Here is a 23,226-nt window from a genome sequence, read left to right as displayed (position 1 = left end):
ATATAGTAAAAATTAATAGTGTTGTGCAACTTTTAATTGGCCCTGCTCCTAAGCCCCTTGTGGGGCAAGAGTCATAAAATTAACAATTTATCTGACATGAGCCAGAAGAATATAGATGGTTTGAGATGTATTAAAATTACTATATATGCACCTTAACATTGATGGGCAAGCATTTGTAATAATTTATGGGTAGTGATAGTAATTTCAAGCTAAATGCAATTTCATTCTAATTGTTGTTTTCAAGGTATATATAATGTTAAATAAAATAATTTATACATGTAAAATTTAGTGACTTTTTATACAAATCAAATAGGGTCAAGCAGTGTGTGTGTTGTAAAGGGGGGGGGGGGGGGGTAATCAAAGCTTAAATAGTGTTCACCAGTACACCTGCAGACCATTGTGGGGCAAGAGTCATAAAATTAACAATTTATCTGACATGAGCCAGAAGAATATAGATGGTTTGAGATGTATTAAAATTACTATATATGCACCTTAACATTGATGGGCAAGCATTTGTAATAATTTATGGGTAGTGATAGTAATTTCAAGCTAAATGCAATTTCATTCTAATTGTTGTTTTCAAGGTATATATAATGTTAAATAAAATAATTTATACATGTAAAATTTAGTGACTTTTTATACAAATCAAATAGGGTCAAGCAGTGTGTGTGTTGTAAAGGGGGGGGGGGGGGGGGGGGGGGGGTAATCAAAGCTTAAATAGTGTTCACCAGTACACCTGCAGACCATACTATACAATTACAACTTATCCATGCATGGCTAACTCAGTGAATCCATTGGCTATTATTACAGTGAACACTTCTCCCTGTGATTTAAATACCCAGTCACTAAGAATTAGAACTCATTGCTGAGGACATTTACAGCAGATATCATTGCTGAAGAAATCAGAGTGTAAGGTATTTTTTTAAAAGTCTTATTTTCTACATGGGGATCAATAACTAATATTCACGTTAAAATTAACAATAGTTCAACAAATAATTTAATGTTTATCCTCCACATCAACCCCCGCAATCAAACCTGGTTCTAAAGATTTTTATATATATACCGGTAGTCTTCTTTCATTCTTACATGTGTACAGTAGCAATTTATAAATCATTTCTTGATTGGTATTTTTCTCTAGATGCACATTAAGAATTTTTTGCTTTTTAAGTTTTAAGATAAACAAAATGTAATATATATTCAGAGCAATTGTAATGTCGCCTAAACAAAGCAAGTTCATCATTAGGCTAGGATTACCCACATGAGTCAAACATTACATATGTCAGAATAAGATGAAATACTTTATTATTTCCATTTCTATAATTCAGGGTGTCTCCTATACCATTTGATGAGCAATAACACAAAGAGCAAGCTTTTAAGAATAAATATGGTTTAGAGATGGGGATCTCAAAAGTTATCAAAATATATCATTATTTCCTATTTCAGAGGAGGTGGGTTTGGTTTAAAGACAACACCTGGGGGTCATATACTTTACACCATTTGATGCAACATAATGACTTTAAAAACAAGAATATACCAGTACAGTCTTCACGACAAAATTTTTTCAGCACATGCCCTTCGGGTATGTAAACCCATCATTTTAACCCAGCCCATTCAAATTTTTACATGCCCAACCCGTAATTGTTATATTTACCGGTACATGTACGTCTTGTAATTTAGCAAACATATATACAGTAGGTTTAACTAAACACTTCAATGATTACGATTGACGCTTATTTGACAAGTCGTAACTTTGGTACGATGGAAGAAATGGCAAGTAAACATATTGTACATTGACAGAAAATTTACACATGCCCTCCGGGCATGTAATTTGGCAATTTTTACATGCCCGCTTGCAAATTTACCAGGCCACAGGCATCAGACTCCCGGGTTCAGATAAAAGACTGTTTTGTAAAAATATTGGGGAGGATACCCTCTCCCCCCCCCCCCCCCCCCAAAATTAACTTCCCTGTTTGATAACACAATGTATAAAGTTTACTACCAATCTGTCATGGTAATAAAATCTATGGAATTAAAAAAAAAAAGCTAGTGTATGCATATTTATTTGCATTTTTTTTAAAGCAAAGTTGTCTTTTCAAAGTATCTCGCTCTAAACTTTACGACATTGTGTAATTTACTTAAACCGCGTTCCTGGACACCCTGTTTTGGAAAATAAATTCTTTTGATCAAAACTGAAATCGCCTCAATTTTTTCCATTTTATATACAGGTAACTCTCGATGGCTCGAACTTCGAACGCTCGAAGTTCTTGATCGCTTGAAGTGAGTCTAGGGTCCTGATTTTTTCCCTATATAACTAAGCAAATTTACTCTTGATTTCTCAAGTCCTGATCTCTCGAAACCCTTGATCACTCAAAGTCAAACTGCAGTCCCGTTGTTCAAAATCTATAGCTTCTTACTCTTGATACCTCGAAGTCGCCGTGTATCTCCAAGCGTTATACCTAATTAACACCTACTTGGTCATTTAAATGGCTCCAGGCATTAGACGCGGGACCCTTTATTCAGGCGACACTTGTCCTGCAAGGTGATAATTGTTTGATGATTGGCCATATCGATACCTAATCTATAATCAACACCAACCGTTTTACGATAATTTTGAGACGCAATGAAAATGTGAAATTAATTGAGACGAAACGATAATAATGAGTCATGGTCAAATTTTAGATTTATCAAACTGTAAAAAGTGTAAAAAGTCATTAGAATGATTATTGCTGAACAACTTCTTACAGGACCCGTACGATGGAAACAATGAGTGATACTCAGTTATCACATTTATGACATGTCGATCATCTCACAGTACAGTAGTACTGAGCAATCTGGTATTAATATGATGCATAAAATAAATATCTAATATGAATCTATTCAATAGTTGTTTGTATTTAGTTTTAAAAACATCCAGTTCTGTATATTTTAGTGAAAAGAAAACGTTCATTCAGCACGTGCGTAAGGTTGGCACTAAATAAATGGCTTGATTATAACATCCGGTAAGACTAACTTTAAAAACTGTCAATCAACCCGTAAAATTCCGAACTCTTGAAAACTCGAACTCTTGAAACCTTGAACTTTTTCCTCGGTCCCATGGACTTCAAGCTATTGAGAGTTACCTGTATTAACTTTTTTGTATTAACCAAAGATGTCCCACCCAAGGTATGAATATCTACCCGCGATGCATAATGAACCCATCCTACACTTTTCCCCCCTACCCGGTACCAAACATTCTAACAAATGCTCATGAGCAGCTCATGAGAAGCACATGAGAATCTAGTAAGAAATGTATGCAAATTAGGTAGGATTTCATTTTGCTCATGTGCAGATTGTTAGTCTTTGTTAGGGAGGAAAATACTAACCAAAATGCACATGTGCAAAAATTTGCTCACCTGATTGCTCATGAGCAAAATTCTATTCGAATTGCTCACGTAAGCAACAGGCTATACAGATACATTGACGGTAGATTTTTTTTCTAAGTTCAACTTTCTCACGTGAGCAAGAGGTTAGGAAATTGGACTTCGTCAGTATAGGCAGTATCAAAGTTAAATCTAAATGATAAAAAAATTACGTCCTTTTTCCTCACGTAAGCAATTGCAAAATTCTGTTAACAAGTACATTTTGACACCCCCACCCCAATTTTTTTTTCGTGAACACCAAACTGTCGGGTTTTTTTTTTTGGGTAACGTTATATTCCTTTTTTCCTAAATTCAATTATCACTCAACTTACTATTTAGATATGAGAATCTGACAAAACCGCTTGATATTGTGATTTTTCGTAAGCTGTTTGTTTCTACTTTTACTTTTGTTTTAATGTAAAGTTACCCGCTAGTCTGGTCTCACTCCCGCCCAAAACGATGTGGCGGGGGAACCAGTCTATGCTACGCGCGCGCTCATTGGTCGATTAAATGCCAGCCGCCAATTTTCATATTCGATTCCGCCATGTTGTCTAATATCACAGATGACGGTGAAATGAATTAAAAAGGGAATTATCTGAATCTGTACGGTACTACCGGTTGATAAGGTTAAAAACTACGTGGGGTATTCATCAATGGAGTGTTTTAGTGTGAAAAATCCACGGCTGAACAGAGGAAGAATCTGAATGAATGAATCGAGTGTCGACACCCCCTGCATCTTCTGTATGAGCACTTCAAGTAAGTTGAGCATTAACTTGTTAAAATATATTCTTTGAATCACTTGAATGGCAGTTAAACGTGTTTGTAATTAGAATGTTGTCTTAGCATCTACCTTTAAAACAGGGTTGAACAATTTACAACTGACCATCTGGCAAATACTGATGTATTGAATGTAAAACACACGTTATTTATTTTTTCTTTGACATTTTACTTGACAATAATTTTTGAACAAATAATTCTAACTATATACATATTTTTTATCATTAACACTGATTAATGTTTTTATGACACAAAGAAAAGAGTTCATGTTCTTCTTGTGTAGAATCTAATAATATTAATAGTTGCAGTATTATATAATATTAAAAACTGCTTGAAATATGAAAACTTTTAACAATTTTACTGATATCAAATTTATTTATCTTCCCAATAGGCCTGCCCTGAGTTGTACAGACCTGAAGAAAACCATGAAAAGCTCACTGATTTTATGAATGATGCAACAAAAAAAGTGAAGACGTTATTTAAGTAATGGAGAAGTATACATGCTGAAGTCTGGTTATGTCAATTTGGATATTATTGTGATGTTCTGGTAGTCAGCTGTTTGTGTGGTTGTTTATGTGTGAAATCAGAGAGCATGTGAGACACGAGACTGTAAAAAAAAGGACATTTGGAATGTTGGAGACGAATGCCTCGATCGATTGTAATGCAGCCAGTGCTCATGCAGCACTTATGAACTACTTTGTATCGTTAAATTGAACTTTGCCTACTGTGAACTGTGATTTTTTTTCCAAGTCCGTCTGTGCGATTTGTGTGATCAAACTGCAATACAAGTTTCAACATGCCAGCATTTATTATTGGTAAACTTTCTAAAGATTTATGTAAATGTAATGTTAAACAATGTATGAAATTGTATTTTTAATATGACTGATGTAAATATATATTGATGATTTTAATTTCAATTTTTGTCCATTGTCTTTGAAGTGAGCAACTGTTGCACATGAGCCTCATGAGTCTCATAAGCCTCATGAGCCTCATGTGAGCAAAACTCTTGGTAAGCAGATCTATTCCTCATGTGAGCAAAAAAAAGCTCGTGTGCAGAATTTTTCTCACGTGAGCATTTTACCTAATTTGCATGTTAAATTGCACATAAGACTATCATGAGCAACTCACGTGAGAAAATCTTGTTAATCCTCACATGAGCTGCTCATGAGCAAATTGTGAGAATGTTTTGGTATGGGTAGCATTCTCGCGCCTTTGGCGCTCAAATCGAACCTACGACTCAAATTTTCCCCTTTAAATATGAAAAGGGTAGTAAAATAAAATAGCTAGATAAATCCCTGGTTCCTTAAAAATATATTTACTGTTTACGTAATCATTTGATATTATTTCATTCCAAGCATATATTTTGATGCAAATTACCCCTGACTTTGATCCGCCAAAGCGTGTCCACCACCTTACTCTCATTTTTGCTATTTTGGGCTTGTTTATCAAAAATGAAAGTAGGTTTTTTATTAATTTCACAATAATTACTAACAAGTGAAAATCAAAATATGCCTTACGGACATCATCTAACATGTGTTGAAATACCAAAGGTGTAAGCAAGTACTCTGGTGCAAGCATTTTGTAGTTTATTTGCAAAATGCCTTAATTTATAAGTATAGATAAGGGGTGTTATACCACAGATCTAAAGGTAGGGATAATTAATACATAACTTTCACTGCTTTAAACATTCAATACCACCTCTAGGGTTGCAAATAACATTTTCAAACCCAGGAGCCATGCGGGCTCCCATCTTTTTTTTTAATTTATACAAGCCCACAATAATTTTTAGGGGCCCACTGATATTCACAACGAAGTTAGTTTAAAATATCAAATAAAAATTGTGAAGTGCCATTATTAATTTGAATGAGATCCAATTTATTAAAATTAATTCTTTTTATGTAATTTCATTGATGAAATGTTATGTTATTGTGTTAGCCAAATGACAAATAAAATCGGTCTCTGTATTTCTGTATATTTTGGAGGTATCTGTCCAACCCTTTGACCCATTTACAACTGTTTTATTGCCTGATGCCCTTTTACATAACTGATTAAAAAGTTATTTGCGGTGACGGAAATGGCCGAGTAGTTACGACTGGCAATATCATGATATTTCACATAAAAGATTAACCGAGTCCGATGCATGATTAATTAAGGTGTCTGCATTTATATTCACAATTGATGAAAATGTTATATGGGATAATGTAATAACAACAGCCAGCAAGAGTTTTCAAGTAAAAGGGATGTTCAACATGCAGTGCACGTGTGTAACCCTGATTTAAAAATAGATCAGCATCCCACCATAATTGAACGGTGGAAAAGGGGGAGGGGGTCATCGTTCTAACATGGCACGTCTTTTAACCCCAAGGAACCCCAAGGAAACCCCAAGGATACCCCAAGGATACCCCAATGACAGAAATGAATAACTATTGATACCCAAGGGGGTCTCATTAGAGTGAAAGGGTTACCCCTTATCCTTGGTACCCCAATTATACCCCAAGGAACCCCAAAGATAACCTAATAATACAGATTTATAACTCCTGATACACCATAGAACTCCAAGGAACCTCAAGGATACCCTAATAATACAAATTTTAAACTCTTGGTACCCCTGGGGACTCACTGGTATTCCAGACACACCTCTAAGAACCCCAGGGAACCCCAGGGATATCCCAAGGAACTCCAAGAATACCCTAATAATACAGAATCATAAATCTTGATACTCCATAGAACCCCAAGGATACCCTAATAATACAAATTTAAAACTCTTATTAACCCTGGGGACTCATTTGTATTCAAGATACACTTCTAAGAATCCCAGGGAACGCCAGGGATATCCCAAGGAACTCCAAGAATACCCTAATAATACAGAATCATAAATCTTGATACTCCATAGAACCCCAAGGATACCGTAATACGTTGTAATACAAATTTAAAACTCTTGATAACCCTGGGGACTCATTGGTTTTCCAGATACACTTCTAAGAATCCCAGGGAACCCCAGGGATATCCCAAGGAACTCCAAGAATACCCTAATAATACAGATTCATAACTCTTGATACACCACAGAACCCCAAGGATACCTCAAGGAACTTAAAGGATAACTTAATAATACAAATTTAAATTCTTGATACCCGTAGGGACTCATTGGTATCTCAGACAAAACCCACGGATACCCCAAGGAACTCTAGGCCAGCATTTTTTTATTTTTAGGTTTACAAACCCGCCGCTCGGTTTTCTGAGTTTTTAGAAAAAAAATAAAATTACAAAAAAGATCTTTTTTTTCTCCCCGACAGCAAATTTTTTCTAGTAGGAAAAGTGTATCGTCATTGTTATCACAGAGGCATAAAATCTGCTCTTTTTGTGTCATGATAGCCTAAAAATTTCTTACGCATCTTTTACTCGTGCTACATTCTTCAGAGAAGCTTCTACAAACACTCTGCTGTAAGTTTCATACTTTGAAGTTTTACCGACAGTGTTGACCAGTGGCTAGACGAGATAGTCACACCTCACTGAACATGGCTTCGATAGTTACCTGTGCAGCTGTTTTCAAGTACATCAATGTAAAATGATTCCCTTTCTTTTTGTGTTGAATTGGCATATGTATTCATTGGCTTTTTAAAAATTTATTTTACAGAGAGAGAGAGAGAGAGAGAGAGAGAGAGAGAGAGAGAGATGTATTAGAGATATTCTGCAGTAACTATTCTCATGAACACATTTTAAAGTGACCTGCCTAAAAAAATCATATTATTGTTTGTGCATTTTCCGTTATTTTCAATTAAAATTTACCATTACATAATTAATTGCATAGTTGTACTTTGTACATGGAAATTCAACAGGATAAAATACATGCACACATATAGTTGCAGTGATTTTATAGAGTCTGTTCACATTCACAATGTTATGTTTGAGTTTTCTCACATATAAACACCCAAACCAATTTCTGTAAAAAAAATGTGAGAGATCAATGAAGTTGAATATTTTTTAACTGCAGAAAACATGAAAGTAATAAATATTTTGTATATTAATACTTAAATACTAGTATAATACAGGAGAAAACATTATTACTTTATGTACCGTATTTTTCGGGGCATATGGTGATGTGGGGCATAGGCCGAATTGCTAATTTTTAGACAAAATTCAAGAAAAATCCTTAGACTAGCCTAATTGGGGGATAAGCCGATTTTCAATCGATGATTACTATAGTGAAAGTATGACCGCTGATTAAGAGAGTCACTGTATTAAGTATATACTTTCAGAATATCGATGTAGAAAGTCAAAAGAGTAATTAAAGTTATTAAATTTGCTTAACATATATATTTCAAGCAATTTTTAAAAATTAATCTGTGTTTTGTGGCTGTTTGGTCTCTTCCGTATTCGTCGGTGTATCGTTGTGTATCGTAATTTTACATAGTGTAAATTTAATTGCAACACCAACCTCCGTGGTTCTGTCTGGTAGAACTAAGTATAATATTTTACCAAACCTTTTATATTTTATTAATACCTTATTGCTAAATCTCATTTAATCAAGTTATACTTTGAAAGCTACTTGTAAATACGGGGTATGGCGTCCATTAGCTCAACACGTGGTTTCATATCCAAATAGAGTTATCCCCCGTAATCGCTATGAATGAGAAAACGAAATACCAAACATAAAATATTTAATTTGTGTTCTTTCCATTAATTAATTAAATAGTGACTTGCCGTTATGCAGAGAAGTTGTAATGTTAAAAACACAGTTAATGCAATGAAGTGTAACGGTGTACACTACGTGCCCCCAGGCTGTGTTTTAGTCACGGGTTTCACACCTTTGTATATACACACGACACCAGAATACCGTTATTTCATCCAACAGAAAATTAATTGTAAAAACACATAGCATTTGATTTTTTCTACACCCAAGACCAGTGATTCCTACGAACGCAGAAATGAAGAATTCACCAAAATTCCGTCATATTACATTCTACCCGGTTTCGTTTTCTTTTTTACTACGCAATAATAGTTTCCAGGGTTCATACACGAACGTGGGAAAAAATTCTTTTGATTGGGATTGTAAAGAAATACCTTGTACAGTACTGTACATTTTATTACTCACGATGTCATTACAAAATTTATCAACGGGACAACTATCGAACAATAGTTCAAACGGATGAAAAAAAACCAACCCTCATAATAAATTGCTACAACAGTACAACGGATAAAAACAGTAGATTTTATATTTTACTGTTAAATTTTTTTAACTTCGAGTCTAAGAATAGCCGATCCCAGGGGATAGGCCGGGGCTCGCTCCTCGGAGGAAAAAAATACCGGCCTATGCCCCGAAAAATACGGTACATAAAATTTAGGTTGTTTTTTTTAAATGAAATGTTGACATGTCCGACAATAGTTTGACTGGTAACTTTGAATCTTGGGCTAGTAACTTTGTGGCCAAATTTTGTAATTGCACACCCCTGACATTGCTATATGTACATGTTATCAAAGCTGTATGTCTAATATTCTATTGTACTATTTCAGAGATATGTTACACAGATGACATACTTTTCACATGCTACACTTGATGCAGTTACACACCACTATCATGAAGTTGTCATTCATTATATTTATATTAGAATATTAAAAGATGATGTCATAAAAGTTTTTTTTTCTCCTATAGAACTTTACAATTTTGTGATTCGTAAACCTAAAAGTAAAAAAATTGTAGGTTAAAAAAATGCTGGCCCTAGGGATACTCTTATACATGTATTGGTTATATAAATTTTATAACTCTTGATATCCTATGGAACTCCAAGGATACACTATATTTCTTGATACTTTTTGGGTCTCTTTGTTATCCTAGACAAATCACAAGGTATCCCAGGGAACCCCATGGGTACCCCAAGAAACCTAAAGGATACCCTAATAGTACTCTAATAGTAATAATACAGATACCCCATTGTTATCCCTGACACACCCTATGGACACCTCAAGGAACTCTAAGGATACCCAGTAATATAACTTTTGATACCAGTAATATAACTTTTGATACCCAAATGAACCCCAAGGATACCCTAATACATGTAACACAATTTTATATCTCTGGATACACCCTCGGGGCTTTTTGATATCCCAGACACCAATAGGTATTCCACGGAACCCCATGGATACCCCAAGGAACTTAAAGGATACCCTTATAATACAGATTCATAAAACTTGATACCCATAGAACCCAATGGAACCCCAAGGATATAGCCTAATAATTCAAATTAAAAATTCTTGATACTCATTGGTATCCCAGACACGCCTCTAAAAACCTCTATAAACCCTAGGGAACCCCACAGAAATCCCAAGGAACTCCAAAAGATACCCTAATCATACAGATTTATAACTCTTGATACACCATATACAACCCCAAGGATACCCTAATATGTAATACTTTAAAACACATTTGGTCTAGCCGAAAAAAATTTGTCTATAAATTTGTTTCGGACTTGTGATATTGCATCACATTCTAAAATATAATGAAATTCATCGGCTATATGTTTTTTGTAACAGAGAGGACAAAATCTTTCATTTAATGGGATACCTTCCCATCTTTCCACTTCAACTGGTAGATGGTGATTTGAAGTACGAACTATATATGATATGAGTTAAATTTGGCCCCCATTATTCGCAATTTTTTAAAGTGTTTCAGGTACAATAAAATGTTATGTTATATTTTAGAAGAGTTGATGTAAAATTTATTTTTCACCTATTTATTTGATTTTTTTGCACTCACTGGCAGAAAATGATATGTCAGAAGTGACGCTATTTCTATATTTCAGTCAAAAATTTACATTTTTCTTATCTTTTTATGAATGGGAAATATAGAGGGCATGCTTGAACAGGGAAAAATTTTTTGTCACTTATTAGCCTTGGCTAGATACATCTCTGATTAAAATATTTTGTTTGTTCAAGCATGCTCTCTGTTTTTTCTGAAAGAAAAACTGCTTGAAAACAAGCTGTTTTATGCTAAAAATGCAAAAATGGCAGGAAAAGGTTGTCTTTACGATGTCTTATTTCTAAATTCTGGGCAGTTGAATCAAAATGAACATTATGTAAAAACATCACATATATATCTGTACAAAGAAAAATGATGATGTTCATTTTAGGGGGCCATTTTAGGCCCATATCATATATATAGTCCTTTTACAAGAATTTTTCTGAATTTCAGGGGTAAAATATTGAAATAGTTCCATCAGTCTGAAAATGTAGTCCTAAATGTACATGTCGTTGAGCATTTAATTCTTTTATATCATAACCACTATAGCCAAATTGTATGATGTACGTGTTAATTCCTCTGCATTTCTTATAAAATTAACATTTATAGTTTTTTTTCATTATCAAAATCAACAGCCCAAAACTTGAACTATATAATGTTTATTTTTTCAAGGTTCTTAATAAGGGACATAGAAGGGGTAGTAATGTCATAGTTTTCCTTCTCCTCAAAAGAATGAATATTGAGTAATTTTACATGAAATAAAAATTAGCTTGCACGATCAATCATAGAACAAACCCTTTTTAATTATCAAAATTTACTTCTATTACAAGTATCTAATTAATTTTTTTAACTTTATTTTAAACATAATCTCAAAAAACTGCCTGTTATTTTTTTTTTATTAAAAATTTGCTTAAGGTCAATAATTGAACAGACTATAATTTACCTGTAATTAATTTCCTTTGTTCTTTGAAACCCTTACCTGAGCACCATTCCCACTTAGCTAAAATCAGTCACCCATAAAAATTTCAGAATTATAGCAAAGTGGGAAGACACCCAAAATTCACAAGGGTTGTCTACCAATAAACAAGGAGATGTAGGTGTAGGTAAATATATTGCAACAGTGATGGTGAAGCCATTGTGTATACATGTAAAGGGTTATGTTGGCCCTTTAATCCCTGTCCAAGAGCTACCACCAATATACAACGGATGTCTACCTGCAATTAACAGGTATTTTGGTGCCTCTCAGGTGAACATTCTGCACGCCTAATTGGTCAATCCATTGTGTTGTACCCATGAAGGGGAGATAGCCCCACTCCACACTTCCATGATCACTTCTTGTCTTTTCTCAAAAGTACTCCAATCAGGGTAACACCCCCTATGTCAATAGTAAAACAAGTTTGGGTCTTTGTAACTGAACAATATCTTTCCCCACTTCATTTGAAAATTTCACCGAAGAAACATTGTCATATTAAGTGTTCATATGAATGGTTCACCGGAAGAATTGCAGACTTCCTTGTGGTGACATAAAATTTAGTGCCCTATTTTCATGAATTTGATATAATTTGTTACTGATTCAATATTGGCTGATCATCAGTTGGTAAGAGACAACAAATTCTGCCGATTAACCGTACTCGATTATGATTTTCAACCATTTGACAACACTAATTGTTAAATTCATCCAAAGTGAACAGATATTTTAAGTCAGGAGAAACATTATTTTTATCATACCAGTATGTATTGGGGTATCACAAGTGTTCCTTAATGGGTTGCCAAGATGTTTTTATGATATTCCATTGAGTAATTGGGTATTAATTAGTAATATGTTTTACAGTACAACCATTTGGGTGGTTATTAAATTCTATCAATTGGGTACCTTGCAATTGGGGTTCCTACAGGTATCCTTGGGGTACCAATAGTTGACCTTTGGACTCCAATGAGTATCCTGGGGTATCAATAGTTATCAATTTTTATAATTGGGGTATCCTTGGGGTATCAGGAGTGACCCTTTGATTTTTAATGAGACCGGCCTTGGTCATCAAATTTACTTTCCATCATTGAGGTATCTATGGGGTTCTCAAGGGTATCCTTGGGGTTCTCATTGGTATACTTGGGATTCATTTGGGTTCTTTGGGCTACTTATCACTTTAAATACATATGTATAACAGTAATATATTTACAAATTAATGTATCTGATATTTATTTTTTTGTAATTGTTTTAATGAAAAACCAACAAAATGACAATAATCCCACCCTTTGCAGTAAATGGAAATACCGGTAGCCAAGCAATGCTCTTCTGTTGATAAAACTTTGAATATCTTTCTAATTAGAGTCTTCACAGATGCAGTTAGTTGTTTCAAATTTTCCTCACTTTCTGCTATGGTACAATGGAACTCCATATCAGAAAATTGATCCCATAGGACTTTATATATGATTTTCTTTGACAGGCTTGTTAAATTTAATAAACTCCCAAAACATTACCATAATTACCATACTACGGCACGTCATTTAACCCCAAGGAACCCCAAAGAAACCCCAAGGAACCCCAATTATAGAATTTAATAACTATTAATACCCTAGGGGGTCTCATTAGAGTGCAAGGGTCACCCCTCGTTACCCCAAGGATACCCCAAGGAACCCCCAAGATGCCGAAATAATACAGATTTATAACTTTTGATACACCATAGAACCCAAAGGAACCTCAAGGATACCCTAAAAATAAAAAATTCAAACTCTTGGTACCCCTGGGGACTCATTAGTATCCAAGACCCACCTCTAAGAACCCCAGGGAATCCCATGGATATCCAAGGAACTCCAAGGATACCCTAATAATACAGATTTATAACTTCTGATACACCATAGAACCCAAAGGATACTTGGGGTATCCTTGGGATACTTGGAGGTGACCCTTGGATTCCAGTGAGATCCCTTCAGTATTAATAGTTATTAATTTCTATCATTGGGGGTACCTTGGGGTGAGCCTTGGATTTGAATGAGACCCCTGGATTTTCAGTGGTTAATAATTTCTATCATTGGGGTTCGTAGGGGTATCCTAGGGTTTCCTTGGGGTGTCCTTGGGGTACTAAGAGGTGACCCGTGGACTCCAATGAGACCCCTTGGGTATTAATAGTTATTAATTTCTATCATTGGGGTTCCTTGGGGTTTCCTTGGGGTTCCTTGGGGTTAAAAGACGCACCCTACTACGTAAAAATACTACGTAAAAATATGTAAGAAAGAACATTTAATATTACAAACAATTTTAAAATTGCGGAAACACTACAATCATATCAGTAATTTTAAATTTAATTTAAATTAAATTCCCTATAGGGTCACTTCATCAATTTACTTGACTAATAAATTTAAACAACTTCTAAAAATAGTTCACTTCTTTTTTTAATAATGATATTAATTATTTCCTTTTAAATACATATTGTCTATAACGGTATAATATGTAAGTAATAATTGGTGCTGGATTATCATTATTACAAGAGAGTTAAAACAAATATATACATGTTTATATATATACAGCTCGAATGTTCACTGGAGAAACTAAATCGCCAAAGCGGGGTGTGACCCGATTTTCGTTCAGTTGGGCGATTTCCTTAATCTTGAAAAGGGGTCATAACGCGCGTGTCTTACTTAAGAACCAGTGTGCACAGCAAAAAGAACTAGCTTAACCTATAGATTCATCAAACAAACTTTTTGTCTACGTCCCATAATGCTCTCTAATGGTGCTATGTAAAAAATGGCGACATATTTTAACTCATAATTACAGTGTCTTGAGATTTAAAGACATGTTCTGATTTGCTGTTTTAAAAAAAATGAATGATATAAGTCAGGTGGTTTAATGGTATTTCATAAAATATGACAGCAAAATGGCTGCAAATTCATAAATTTAATGATTTAATTGATAAAAACTGTTTTAAGGTATTCAATGTATAATGAAGGGATATTGAACAATTTTGAATCATTTTAAACTAGTTAAATATGTATTGCTAGATAACTATGAAAGTGAAATGAACCAAATTCACATGACAGAAAACCTATAAGGAGCTGGTCATTTTGCACTTTAAATTTTTTAAAAAGAGTTATCTCCCCTTGATGAAAAAAACAAAATTTTAATTTCCTCAAAATATCTGCGGTAAATGATTCATTTTATTTCATATTTAAATAAAGAGGAAGTTTATGCATGTATTAACCAAAAGAGTTTTATGAATTTTAGTTTACTTTTTACAATATCTTAATAAAACATACATTGCCCATAGACTTCAATGCAAAATTCAAGGTGTAATTAGTTGGGCCATAATCAAAATTTTGAAAATTCCTTTGGTGGAGTATATTTATTTGATAATTAACACCTTCAAAATGATATCATGATTAAGAACATTGGGCCATTCATTTATAAGGTACAAAATGTGGTCGTTAATTTTTTAATTACATCGAATACCTTAAAGTATTTATTCTTATCTCAGTAATTAACTTAAGTCTATTAATTGTCATCAGGATAGGAAATATCTAAGCCAATTTACTCTAGTGGTGGTCATTCTACACATTTAAGGGGAGTTATTCCCCTTGAATATTTTTTCTAATAAATCACGTTATGACATCTATAGCCAAAAATATCATCCATTATCACAAAATATATTACTAATGGTACAAAATCCACTCAAAATTACACTTAAAGGAGAAATCTGAAAATACCATGTAGTCTTGAAGGTGGCACGGGACAGTTTTTTTTTATACAATTCATTGTAGCCAAGGGATGCATGTCTTCGGAACTCTAGAATTTCCTCAGTTCCCATTCAGCACAAATACAGTAAAACACGATTATAACGAAGTCCCAGGGACGGGCAATATTACTTCATTAAAAGCGTAATTCGTTATCTCCGTCAAGTTTACAACATGAACATACTTGCCAACCTCCAACATGTGAAAATCTGGTCATGACCAGATTTGGAAAGTAAAAAATCTGGTCATAGCGCGTAACGATATTCAAGACATATTTACCATGCATTTCATAGGTATATACAATAGAAATATGTGTTAAAAACTTATGTGTAATGCTTTATTGCAAAGAAGCATTTTAACTAACAGTTGCTGATTTTGAATTTTGCAAAGTGATCCGACACAGAAAATGGTAGGTTGTGTTCAGCTAAAAAAAAGTGCAAAAAGAGTTTCTGCTACATTAACCTTGCTTTTGAACTCTGGAAATGATGGCATGAAAGTTGTAAGTGACTTGGAAGAGTTATGTGTATTAAAAAGCATCCTATACATGACTTAGCGTTTTTGAATGTTTAGTCAGATCATTTTGGGCACAAAATCCAATATTCAAATGTGCGTTATATAGAACATAAAAGCCTTGTTTTGTACTCGATTACTTTGTTTTACTTATGGGAATTCATTTTCCCAGATATGTTGATAGGTACAAAAATATCGTTTTCTTTTTGTTGGTTTTGATTCCGCTGGCACCGATAAGACCTTTTCTTATTGGAAGCCATCACACTTAATGATTTAAACCTTCGCTTAGTCAAAACAACTCACGATAATAATTACACATAATGTGTCTGTTATAGCCATCGGCATTGTTTACGTGTTACGTAAATCCAAGCTCAGCTTGGGTTCATAACTGGAAGTCAAACGCGCAACGTAATTTACGAACCAAATCCGGAAATCGGGAGATTTTCGGGTTGTTCGACAAAAATCGGGTGAAAAGCATGACCCGCCGGGTCATAAAAAATAATCGGGTGAAGGGTTGAAAAATCGGGTGTGACCCGACGAAATCGGGTCAGTTGGCAAGTATGCATGAAATAGAGACTTGGGGAATGAAATTCACTTCGCTGTAAGCGTCAATTCATTATAAGCATGTTCGCTATAACCGTGTTTTACTGTATCTTTAATTCACTCTTTATAAGGCAAATCACCAATTTCTGAAGAAAATTACTAGTCAAAACCTGTAAAATTCTCTACATACTAGTTTTTATGAGAATTTGACCCTTTCATATTTTGCTAATTTTTCATGATTTTTCAGCTTTTCAGTCCTCCCCCAGCTAATTCTCTGCAGAGGGTTGACCATCCGTACCGCGTGCATGTTGCACTTTCACATGTTAGAAACTTACCAGTGTATAGTTTACAATGTCCCACCCATCTACTTTTTGTGTTATTTTAACTCCCGTCTGTAACTTGCAATTTCACTGTGTAAAGTCAACTCTGCAGGTTTCGCATTTTACTTCTGATTCTCATGTACCTAACATATGGGGCCTACATATTGCATATCAATTTCAACAAGAGACACCCCTCTAACTAATGATAATCTTTAAAAATCATTTGATGAATTTCAGCAACACTCATTAGTACAGCAACTATCAATTTTACAAAAATATTGACGGGTACTATATCCGAAACTGTCCCTTGCTACCTTAGGTGGAAGCAAATCTATGTATTTTGTAAGATTTTTTTTTAAACTTTTATAGAAATCTAATAATTTCCCTCTCTCTCTCTGTTCTCTGTCTATTTTTCTCCCTCTGTCCGTCTGTCTGTCTCTCAAATTCTTGTTTATAGTTGATAACTAAATAACATGACAATGATGCAAGGTATGTGTAATTCTTGCTAAAGATGCAATCGCCACAACGGTAGCACCGGCAAAGCATATTAGAACCATTATTACCACTGTCGTGTATCCGCGCCGGTAGTGACGCGTTTGGATAAAGTGAAAATGGCGGCTCCGTTTGTTTCTTGATAAGTTTATGTGTTATTTAAGGCTTACATTGTTTACTTTTACATTAAAAAGATCGTCAAATCTATTTAAAAGCATATTAAATCTTCAAAGTTCTACGAAGTTTATGTTAAAATTATGTAAATAAGCAGTTTATGTCGATTAATTTTGAACAACGGAACAGGTTTGGATGACCTTGTTTTTCTAAATAGGAACGGTTTGGATACGCATCTGATACGGTTTGGATGGGTTAATATGTTGTTATCCCTAAAAAGAACAGAGGAGACAATCGCAACTTATCGGGCCTTTCCAGCAAGCTCGGAAAACACCTCGAATGTAATAACATCACCGGATGTTAAAATTTTATACAAAATGGAGTTGCTTCCCATTAAAATAAGTATCGGCTAGACAGTCTTGTATGTCGCTTCTGTGTTATATTTTCGTGTATATCGTTTACTTTGATGAAGTATAGCTCACATCTCAACAGATCGTAAAATGTGTTGTATTTATATCGTTTTATAAAAAGGGGGTTGTCATGGACGCCTAGGTAATACATTCGAGGTGTTTTTCCGAGCTTGCCGGAAAGGCCCGAGAAGTTGCGATTGCAGAGGAGAGTGTCAGGCTCGGCACGTTTATTTAGCAGGCACACATATTATTCAGAATGCTCTGGATTTCATAATTCTGGGAAGTAGAGTTATCTCCCATGAAACATTAAAAAAATATAGTGGGGTACCTGCAAACGGCCTTACAGTACTACAATGTGAGTGCAAACAGTTCTTTTAGTTATCTCCTCGCAAAGGGGATATAGCATCGCTACTGTGCGATATACATGCCCTCACTGCAAATCATGCTTTCAATATTATGGAGATCGTCATGTGATAGACATATGAAGTCACATTGTTTAAAAAATTAACATACACGATTATAAATATTAAATATATCAGAATAACTAAAAATACACATCATACAGTCGCTTGCCATAAAAGTAGTAGATAGTTGTCTGTTAAGGTGTTTATATGATGTACATGTATTGCTTTTTAGGTTAAAAGTGAACAACTTTTTTTTACATTGTTTTATATAGTTTTATTGTGTTCCTCAAGTTTTATCACATATTTTCTTTATAATTTAAAATTAAAGAAAGTATTCCTTTGAAATGTTAGTAAAAAAAAATTCATATAACTATATAATTTATACATTTTCATTTTTTTTTTCATGTGATAACACAAACGTATCAATTTTGTATACTATATTCAGTCCAATAAATTCAAATGACGTGTAATTGAGGTGCAAGCTGGGTTTGCTTATTTGTATTCAAATATTTAATCGTACAATTGCTGTGAATTAAATTAATATAAGTAATATGGAATCATTCTTTGGATACTGTGAGGTGATAATTTCACTTCGGGCTTTATTGGATTTGACCATGCCCCGACCAAAATTATCAATTATATACTAAATATACCATTTTATCAGAAGAAATAAAAACATGCTTGTCTACAGAAATGAACTTAGTCATCCAGTTTTAGTCCCCTTCGAACAGGTGGAAGTATTTTGTTTTCATGACGTTTATGAAACTGTCGGACAGGAAAGAAAAATTCACCGTCTGTATATTAAGTTCTTTTGATCTTTTGCATGCTGTGTAATTGAATGGTCAACTATCTTTTAAAAAGATGTATCTTCGATTGCACACCGATAAAATGCAAACTGCTCCATTTATGTCTAAAATATAAAAAAAATGCTATATCTTTAAATTATTCAAACCGTACCATTTGCACAATTAATATTTAAGCATCCAAACCGGAATAATTTAATTATCCAAACCGTACTTCTTCTTTGGCAGGTGCATGAAGTTATTGCTATTTTTATACATATTTATGTATTAAAAAGATATTGAAATGATTTCATTTTGTTAGTGTGGTGTTTTAAATTAATTTTGGCTGCTTCAGATTTTTAGTAGGTGTTATATTATCAACGTTATCTCGAAATAGATCTTGGTTTTTGCGTTTAAATGACACGTTAACGATTGATATTCCTATAAAGAAGTCGTTATTATTTACGATGAACAAAAATAACGCACACTTTTTTCAACTGCAAAACCTTCAGAAAAATATGAATGATTATTACGATATTTTAATTAATATTTACCTCGTTGTCGATAGAAAAAAGGACACAACACTCATTGTTTTTGAAGTGGATACGCCATTTTCACGTTATCCAAACATGTCACTACCGGCGCGGATACACGACAGTGATTACAAGGCCTTGGACTTTCCGTAGGACGTAGCTATCACTTCTTGCGTCAAAACATGTTAAAAATGATGCTGGATTCAAGTGAAATATGCACCGATTGCGTAGTCTTAGCTCAGAAGCCAGACAAATCGTGTTGATTTCAATGAGCTTTCACTGAGTGGGCAGCAATGAAATAGACAGGCATACGTGACATTGCTGTTTGACACAACTACCCAAGTCCAAGCTCCTGTTATAATGGTTCTATGTGCATATATGAATGCAAAACAGGGTTTTATAACTTATTTCAATTCTTTTATAGGTTATAATTAATTACAGAGCAATAATAACACGAGGAAAATATCTTAATACAGTGAGATGTTTCGCTCTAATAGAGGTGCGAAACATCGAGGTGCGAGTCATCTTCGCGCGAAACAGAATAGGTTCTTAAAATGCTTACCTATATTGGTCAACATCATAATGATAATCCAATTAGAGCACAATAATATGGATCCTTTTTGCTTATCATCACAAAAGAAACGTTTATGCATGTTAATTAATCCTTTTCTGCATATGGAAAACACCGGAAAGTACATTACTAGCACGTGCAAGTTAACTGGGTAAAACAAATACCCGCTAAATACCACCTGCAGGGTGTTGCTAAAATGCGGAACGGAAAACGGAACGGAACGGATAACATTTTAAAGTTAAAATCACAATTTCTTTAATTCATTAAACATGATAAATTGGTTTTCTAAGAATCTCGGCGGGGGAGGGGTGTTGTGATGGATTTTAGCTTCTCATTTAGATACGATAGGATGGAGATACGCTTGATTAGATGACATCAAACAAAAAATGACAATGAATATTAAAGTGAAAGAAAAAAATAATTACAAAATTAAGAAAAATATGTGAACGCATGTATAATTGATATACAAGTCGTATGAACCATCATTACTGATAACGGTGTTTCTGTGCCTGATCTCTAAAATTTTAATTTTTATTTGTTTACAGAGGACAGCAAACTTGGTTTTCACCAAGCCATGGATAACATCAAAGACAAATTTGCTAAAATTCTTCATTATCGTCTCATCACCAGGAAGATCAGAACCAGTCAGTATAAAAAGTGCAGAATTTCGCAATTACAATGTCAGTTTTTCTTTACTTAAACAGTTTTTTCTTACTAATAGTATACGTTAGGCACGTAGCATCGTGGGAGAGGGGGGTGGGGTAGGAGGGGGGGGGGGCTGACCCACCCACGCTTTTGCGCTGCAAAGAGTTTTTTTTTAGATTTACATACAAAAAAATGAAATAACATGGAGTTGCCCCCCCCCCCCCCCCCCACACACACACACTTTTATTGGACCACGTAATAAAATGAATTGAAAATGAGGAAATGAACAGTGAAATTGAAGTGAAGTGAACGGTATAACACCCCCCCCCCTCCCCCCCGGATTAGGATTTTCGGGATTTTGGATTTTTGAAATAACCCTCTTTTTTCTTGATCAAGATTTTTTGGATGAGTCTGCCCCCTTCCAAAAACGATACTACGTGCCTGTACGTCAAGCTGATTTTTCATAATTTTTGAAAAAAGAACCAGTCAGTATAAAAAGTGCAGAATTTCGCAATTACAATGTCAGCTTTTCCTTACTTATACAGTTTTCCTTACTTATAGTACACGTCAGGCATGAAGCATCGGGGGACGGGCCAGGGGGCTGCCCCAACTACGTTTTTGCGGTGCAAATTTTTATTAGATTTACATACAAAAATTTCAAATAACATGTAGTTGCCCCCCCCCCCCCCCCACTTTTATGGGACCACGTAAGAAATGAATTGAAAATGAGGGGAAATGAACAGTGAAATTGAAGTGAAGTGAACAGTATACCCCCCACCCCAACCCCACCCCCTCGGATTTTGGATTTTTAAAATAACCCTTTTTTGTTTTGGTCAAGATTTTTTGGATGAGTCTACCCCCTTCCAAAAGCGATACTACGTGCCTGTACGTTAAGTATACCTATGACTCAAACATCTCAATATTTCCATCTTTTTCAAGGTAAATATAGGAACAATTATCTTTGCTGCAAGAAAAAGTGGGGGGGGGGGGGGGGGGGGGTGAACCCTCTATGATGCTATGTGCCTAATGCTTAGGTCTAACTAAAAGGGGGGGGGGGTTAAGGGCTGGGCTAAGGGGCTAAGGGGGGCTACCAATTTTTTTTTTCGCAAATCATGAAATTCCTAATCCGTAAGGGGGGGGGGGGATGGGGCTTGTATACCTATGACTCCAACTTCTCAATATTTCCATCTTTTCAAGGTAAATATAGGGACAATTATCTTTGCTGCTAGAAAAAGTGGGGGGGGGGGTGGACCCTCTCTGATGCTATGTGCCTAATGCTTAGGTATTACTTTGCAAAAAATGGGGGGGGGGGGGGCTAAAGGGGCTACCAAAAATGGGGCTAAGGGCTGGGCTACGGGGGGCTACCAAAAAAAACATTTTGCAAATCATGATATTCCTAATTCGTAGGGAGGGGGGGGGGCTATTATACCTATGACTCCAACTTCTCAATATTTCCATCTTTTCAAGGTAAATATATCTTTGCTGCGAGAAAAAGTGAACCCTCTCTGATGCTATGTGCCTAATGCTTAGGTCTAACTTTGCAAAAAAGAGGGGGGGGGGCTAAGGGGACTTTAAAAAAAGGGGGGCTAAGGGCTGGGCTAAGGGGCTAAAGGGGGCTACCAAATTTTTTTTCTCGCAAATCATGAAATTCCTGCTCCGCAGGGAGGGGGGGGGGGGGGGCTAGTATACCTATGACTCCAGCTTCTCAATATTTCCATCTTTTCAAGGTAAATTTAGGAACAATTATATTTGCTGCGAGAAAAAGTGGGGGGGGGGGGGTGAACCCTCTCTGATGCTATGTGCTTAATGCCTAGGTCTATCTTTGCAAAAAACGGGGGGGGGGGGGGGCTGGCTAAGGGGGCTACCAAAAGGGGGGCTAATGGGTGGGGTAAGGCGGATTACCAAAAAAATTATTCCCAAGTCATGAAATTCCTAATCCGTTAGGGGGGGGGGGGGGGGAAGGGGCAGTATACCTATGACTCCAACTTTTCAATATTTCCATCTTTTCAAGGTAAATTTAGGAACAATTATCTTTGCTGCGAGAAAAAAGTGGGGGGATGAACCCTCTCTGATGTTATGTGCCTAATGCTTACGTGGGGGCTACCAAAAGGGGGGGCTAAGGGCTGGGTTAAGGGGGCTAAGGGGGGCTACAAAAAATTATTTGCAATTCATGAAATTCCTCATCCGTAAGGGGGAGGGGGGCTAGTAAACCTATGACTCCAACTTCTCATTATTTCCATATATTAGAGGTAAATATAAGAAAAAGTGG

At 35.2% G+C, this 23,226-nt stretch overlaps 1 protein-coding gene and 1 long non-coding RNA gene across 5 annotated transcripts in view; both read left to right on the top strand.

Moving 5' to 3' along the window:
- Window positions 1-23,226, top strand: part of LOC105348096 (uncharacterized) — a 41,614-nt gene that overhangs the window by 1,709 nt on the left and 16,679 nt on the right. The window contains exons 1-2 of one of the 4 annotated variants that reach the window (XR_010714398.1): window positions 842-909; window positions 20,858-20,956. Coding sequence is in view for 1 of the 4 variants with exons in the window: in XM_066086113.1 (XP_065942185.1) it covers window positions 20,858-20,956 (99 nt within the window). In the remaining 3 variants the exon portion in view is untranslated. Of the gene's footprint in view, window positions 1-841; window positions 915-5,555; window positions 5,824-20,857; window positions 20,957-23,226 lie in introns of those variants that run through there. The other 3 variants (XR_010714400.1, XR_010714399.1, XM_066086113.1) reach the window with 3 other exon arrangements.
- LOC136275887 (uncharacterized) lies at window positions 3,676-5,092 on the top strand. Its single transcript, XR_010714401.1, has 2 exons — window positions 3,676-4,154; window positions 4,567-5,092. It is a non-coding gene; the product is annotated as an uncharacterized lncRNA (long non-coding RNA).

This window comes from Magallana gigas, chromosome 5, assembly GCF_963853765.1.
Source record: "Magallana gigas chromosome 5, xbMagGiga1.1, whole genome shotgun sequence".
Lineage (NCBI taxonomy): Eukaryota > Metazoa > Mollusca > Bivalvia > Ostreida > Ostreidae > Magallana > Magallana gigas.
The sequence above is the reverse complement of the archived record's forward strand: the minus strand, read 5'-3'. Positions and strand labels throughout refer to the sequence as shown.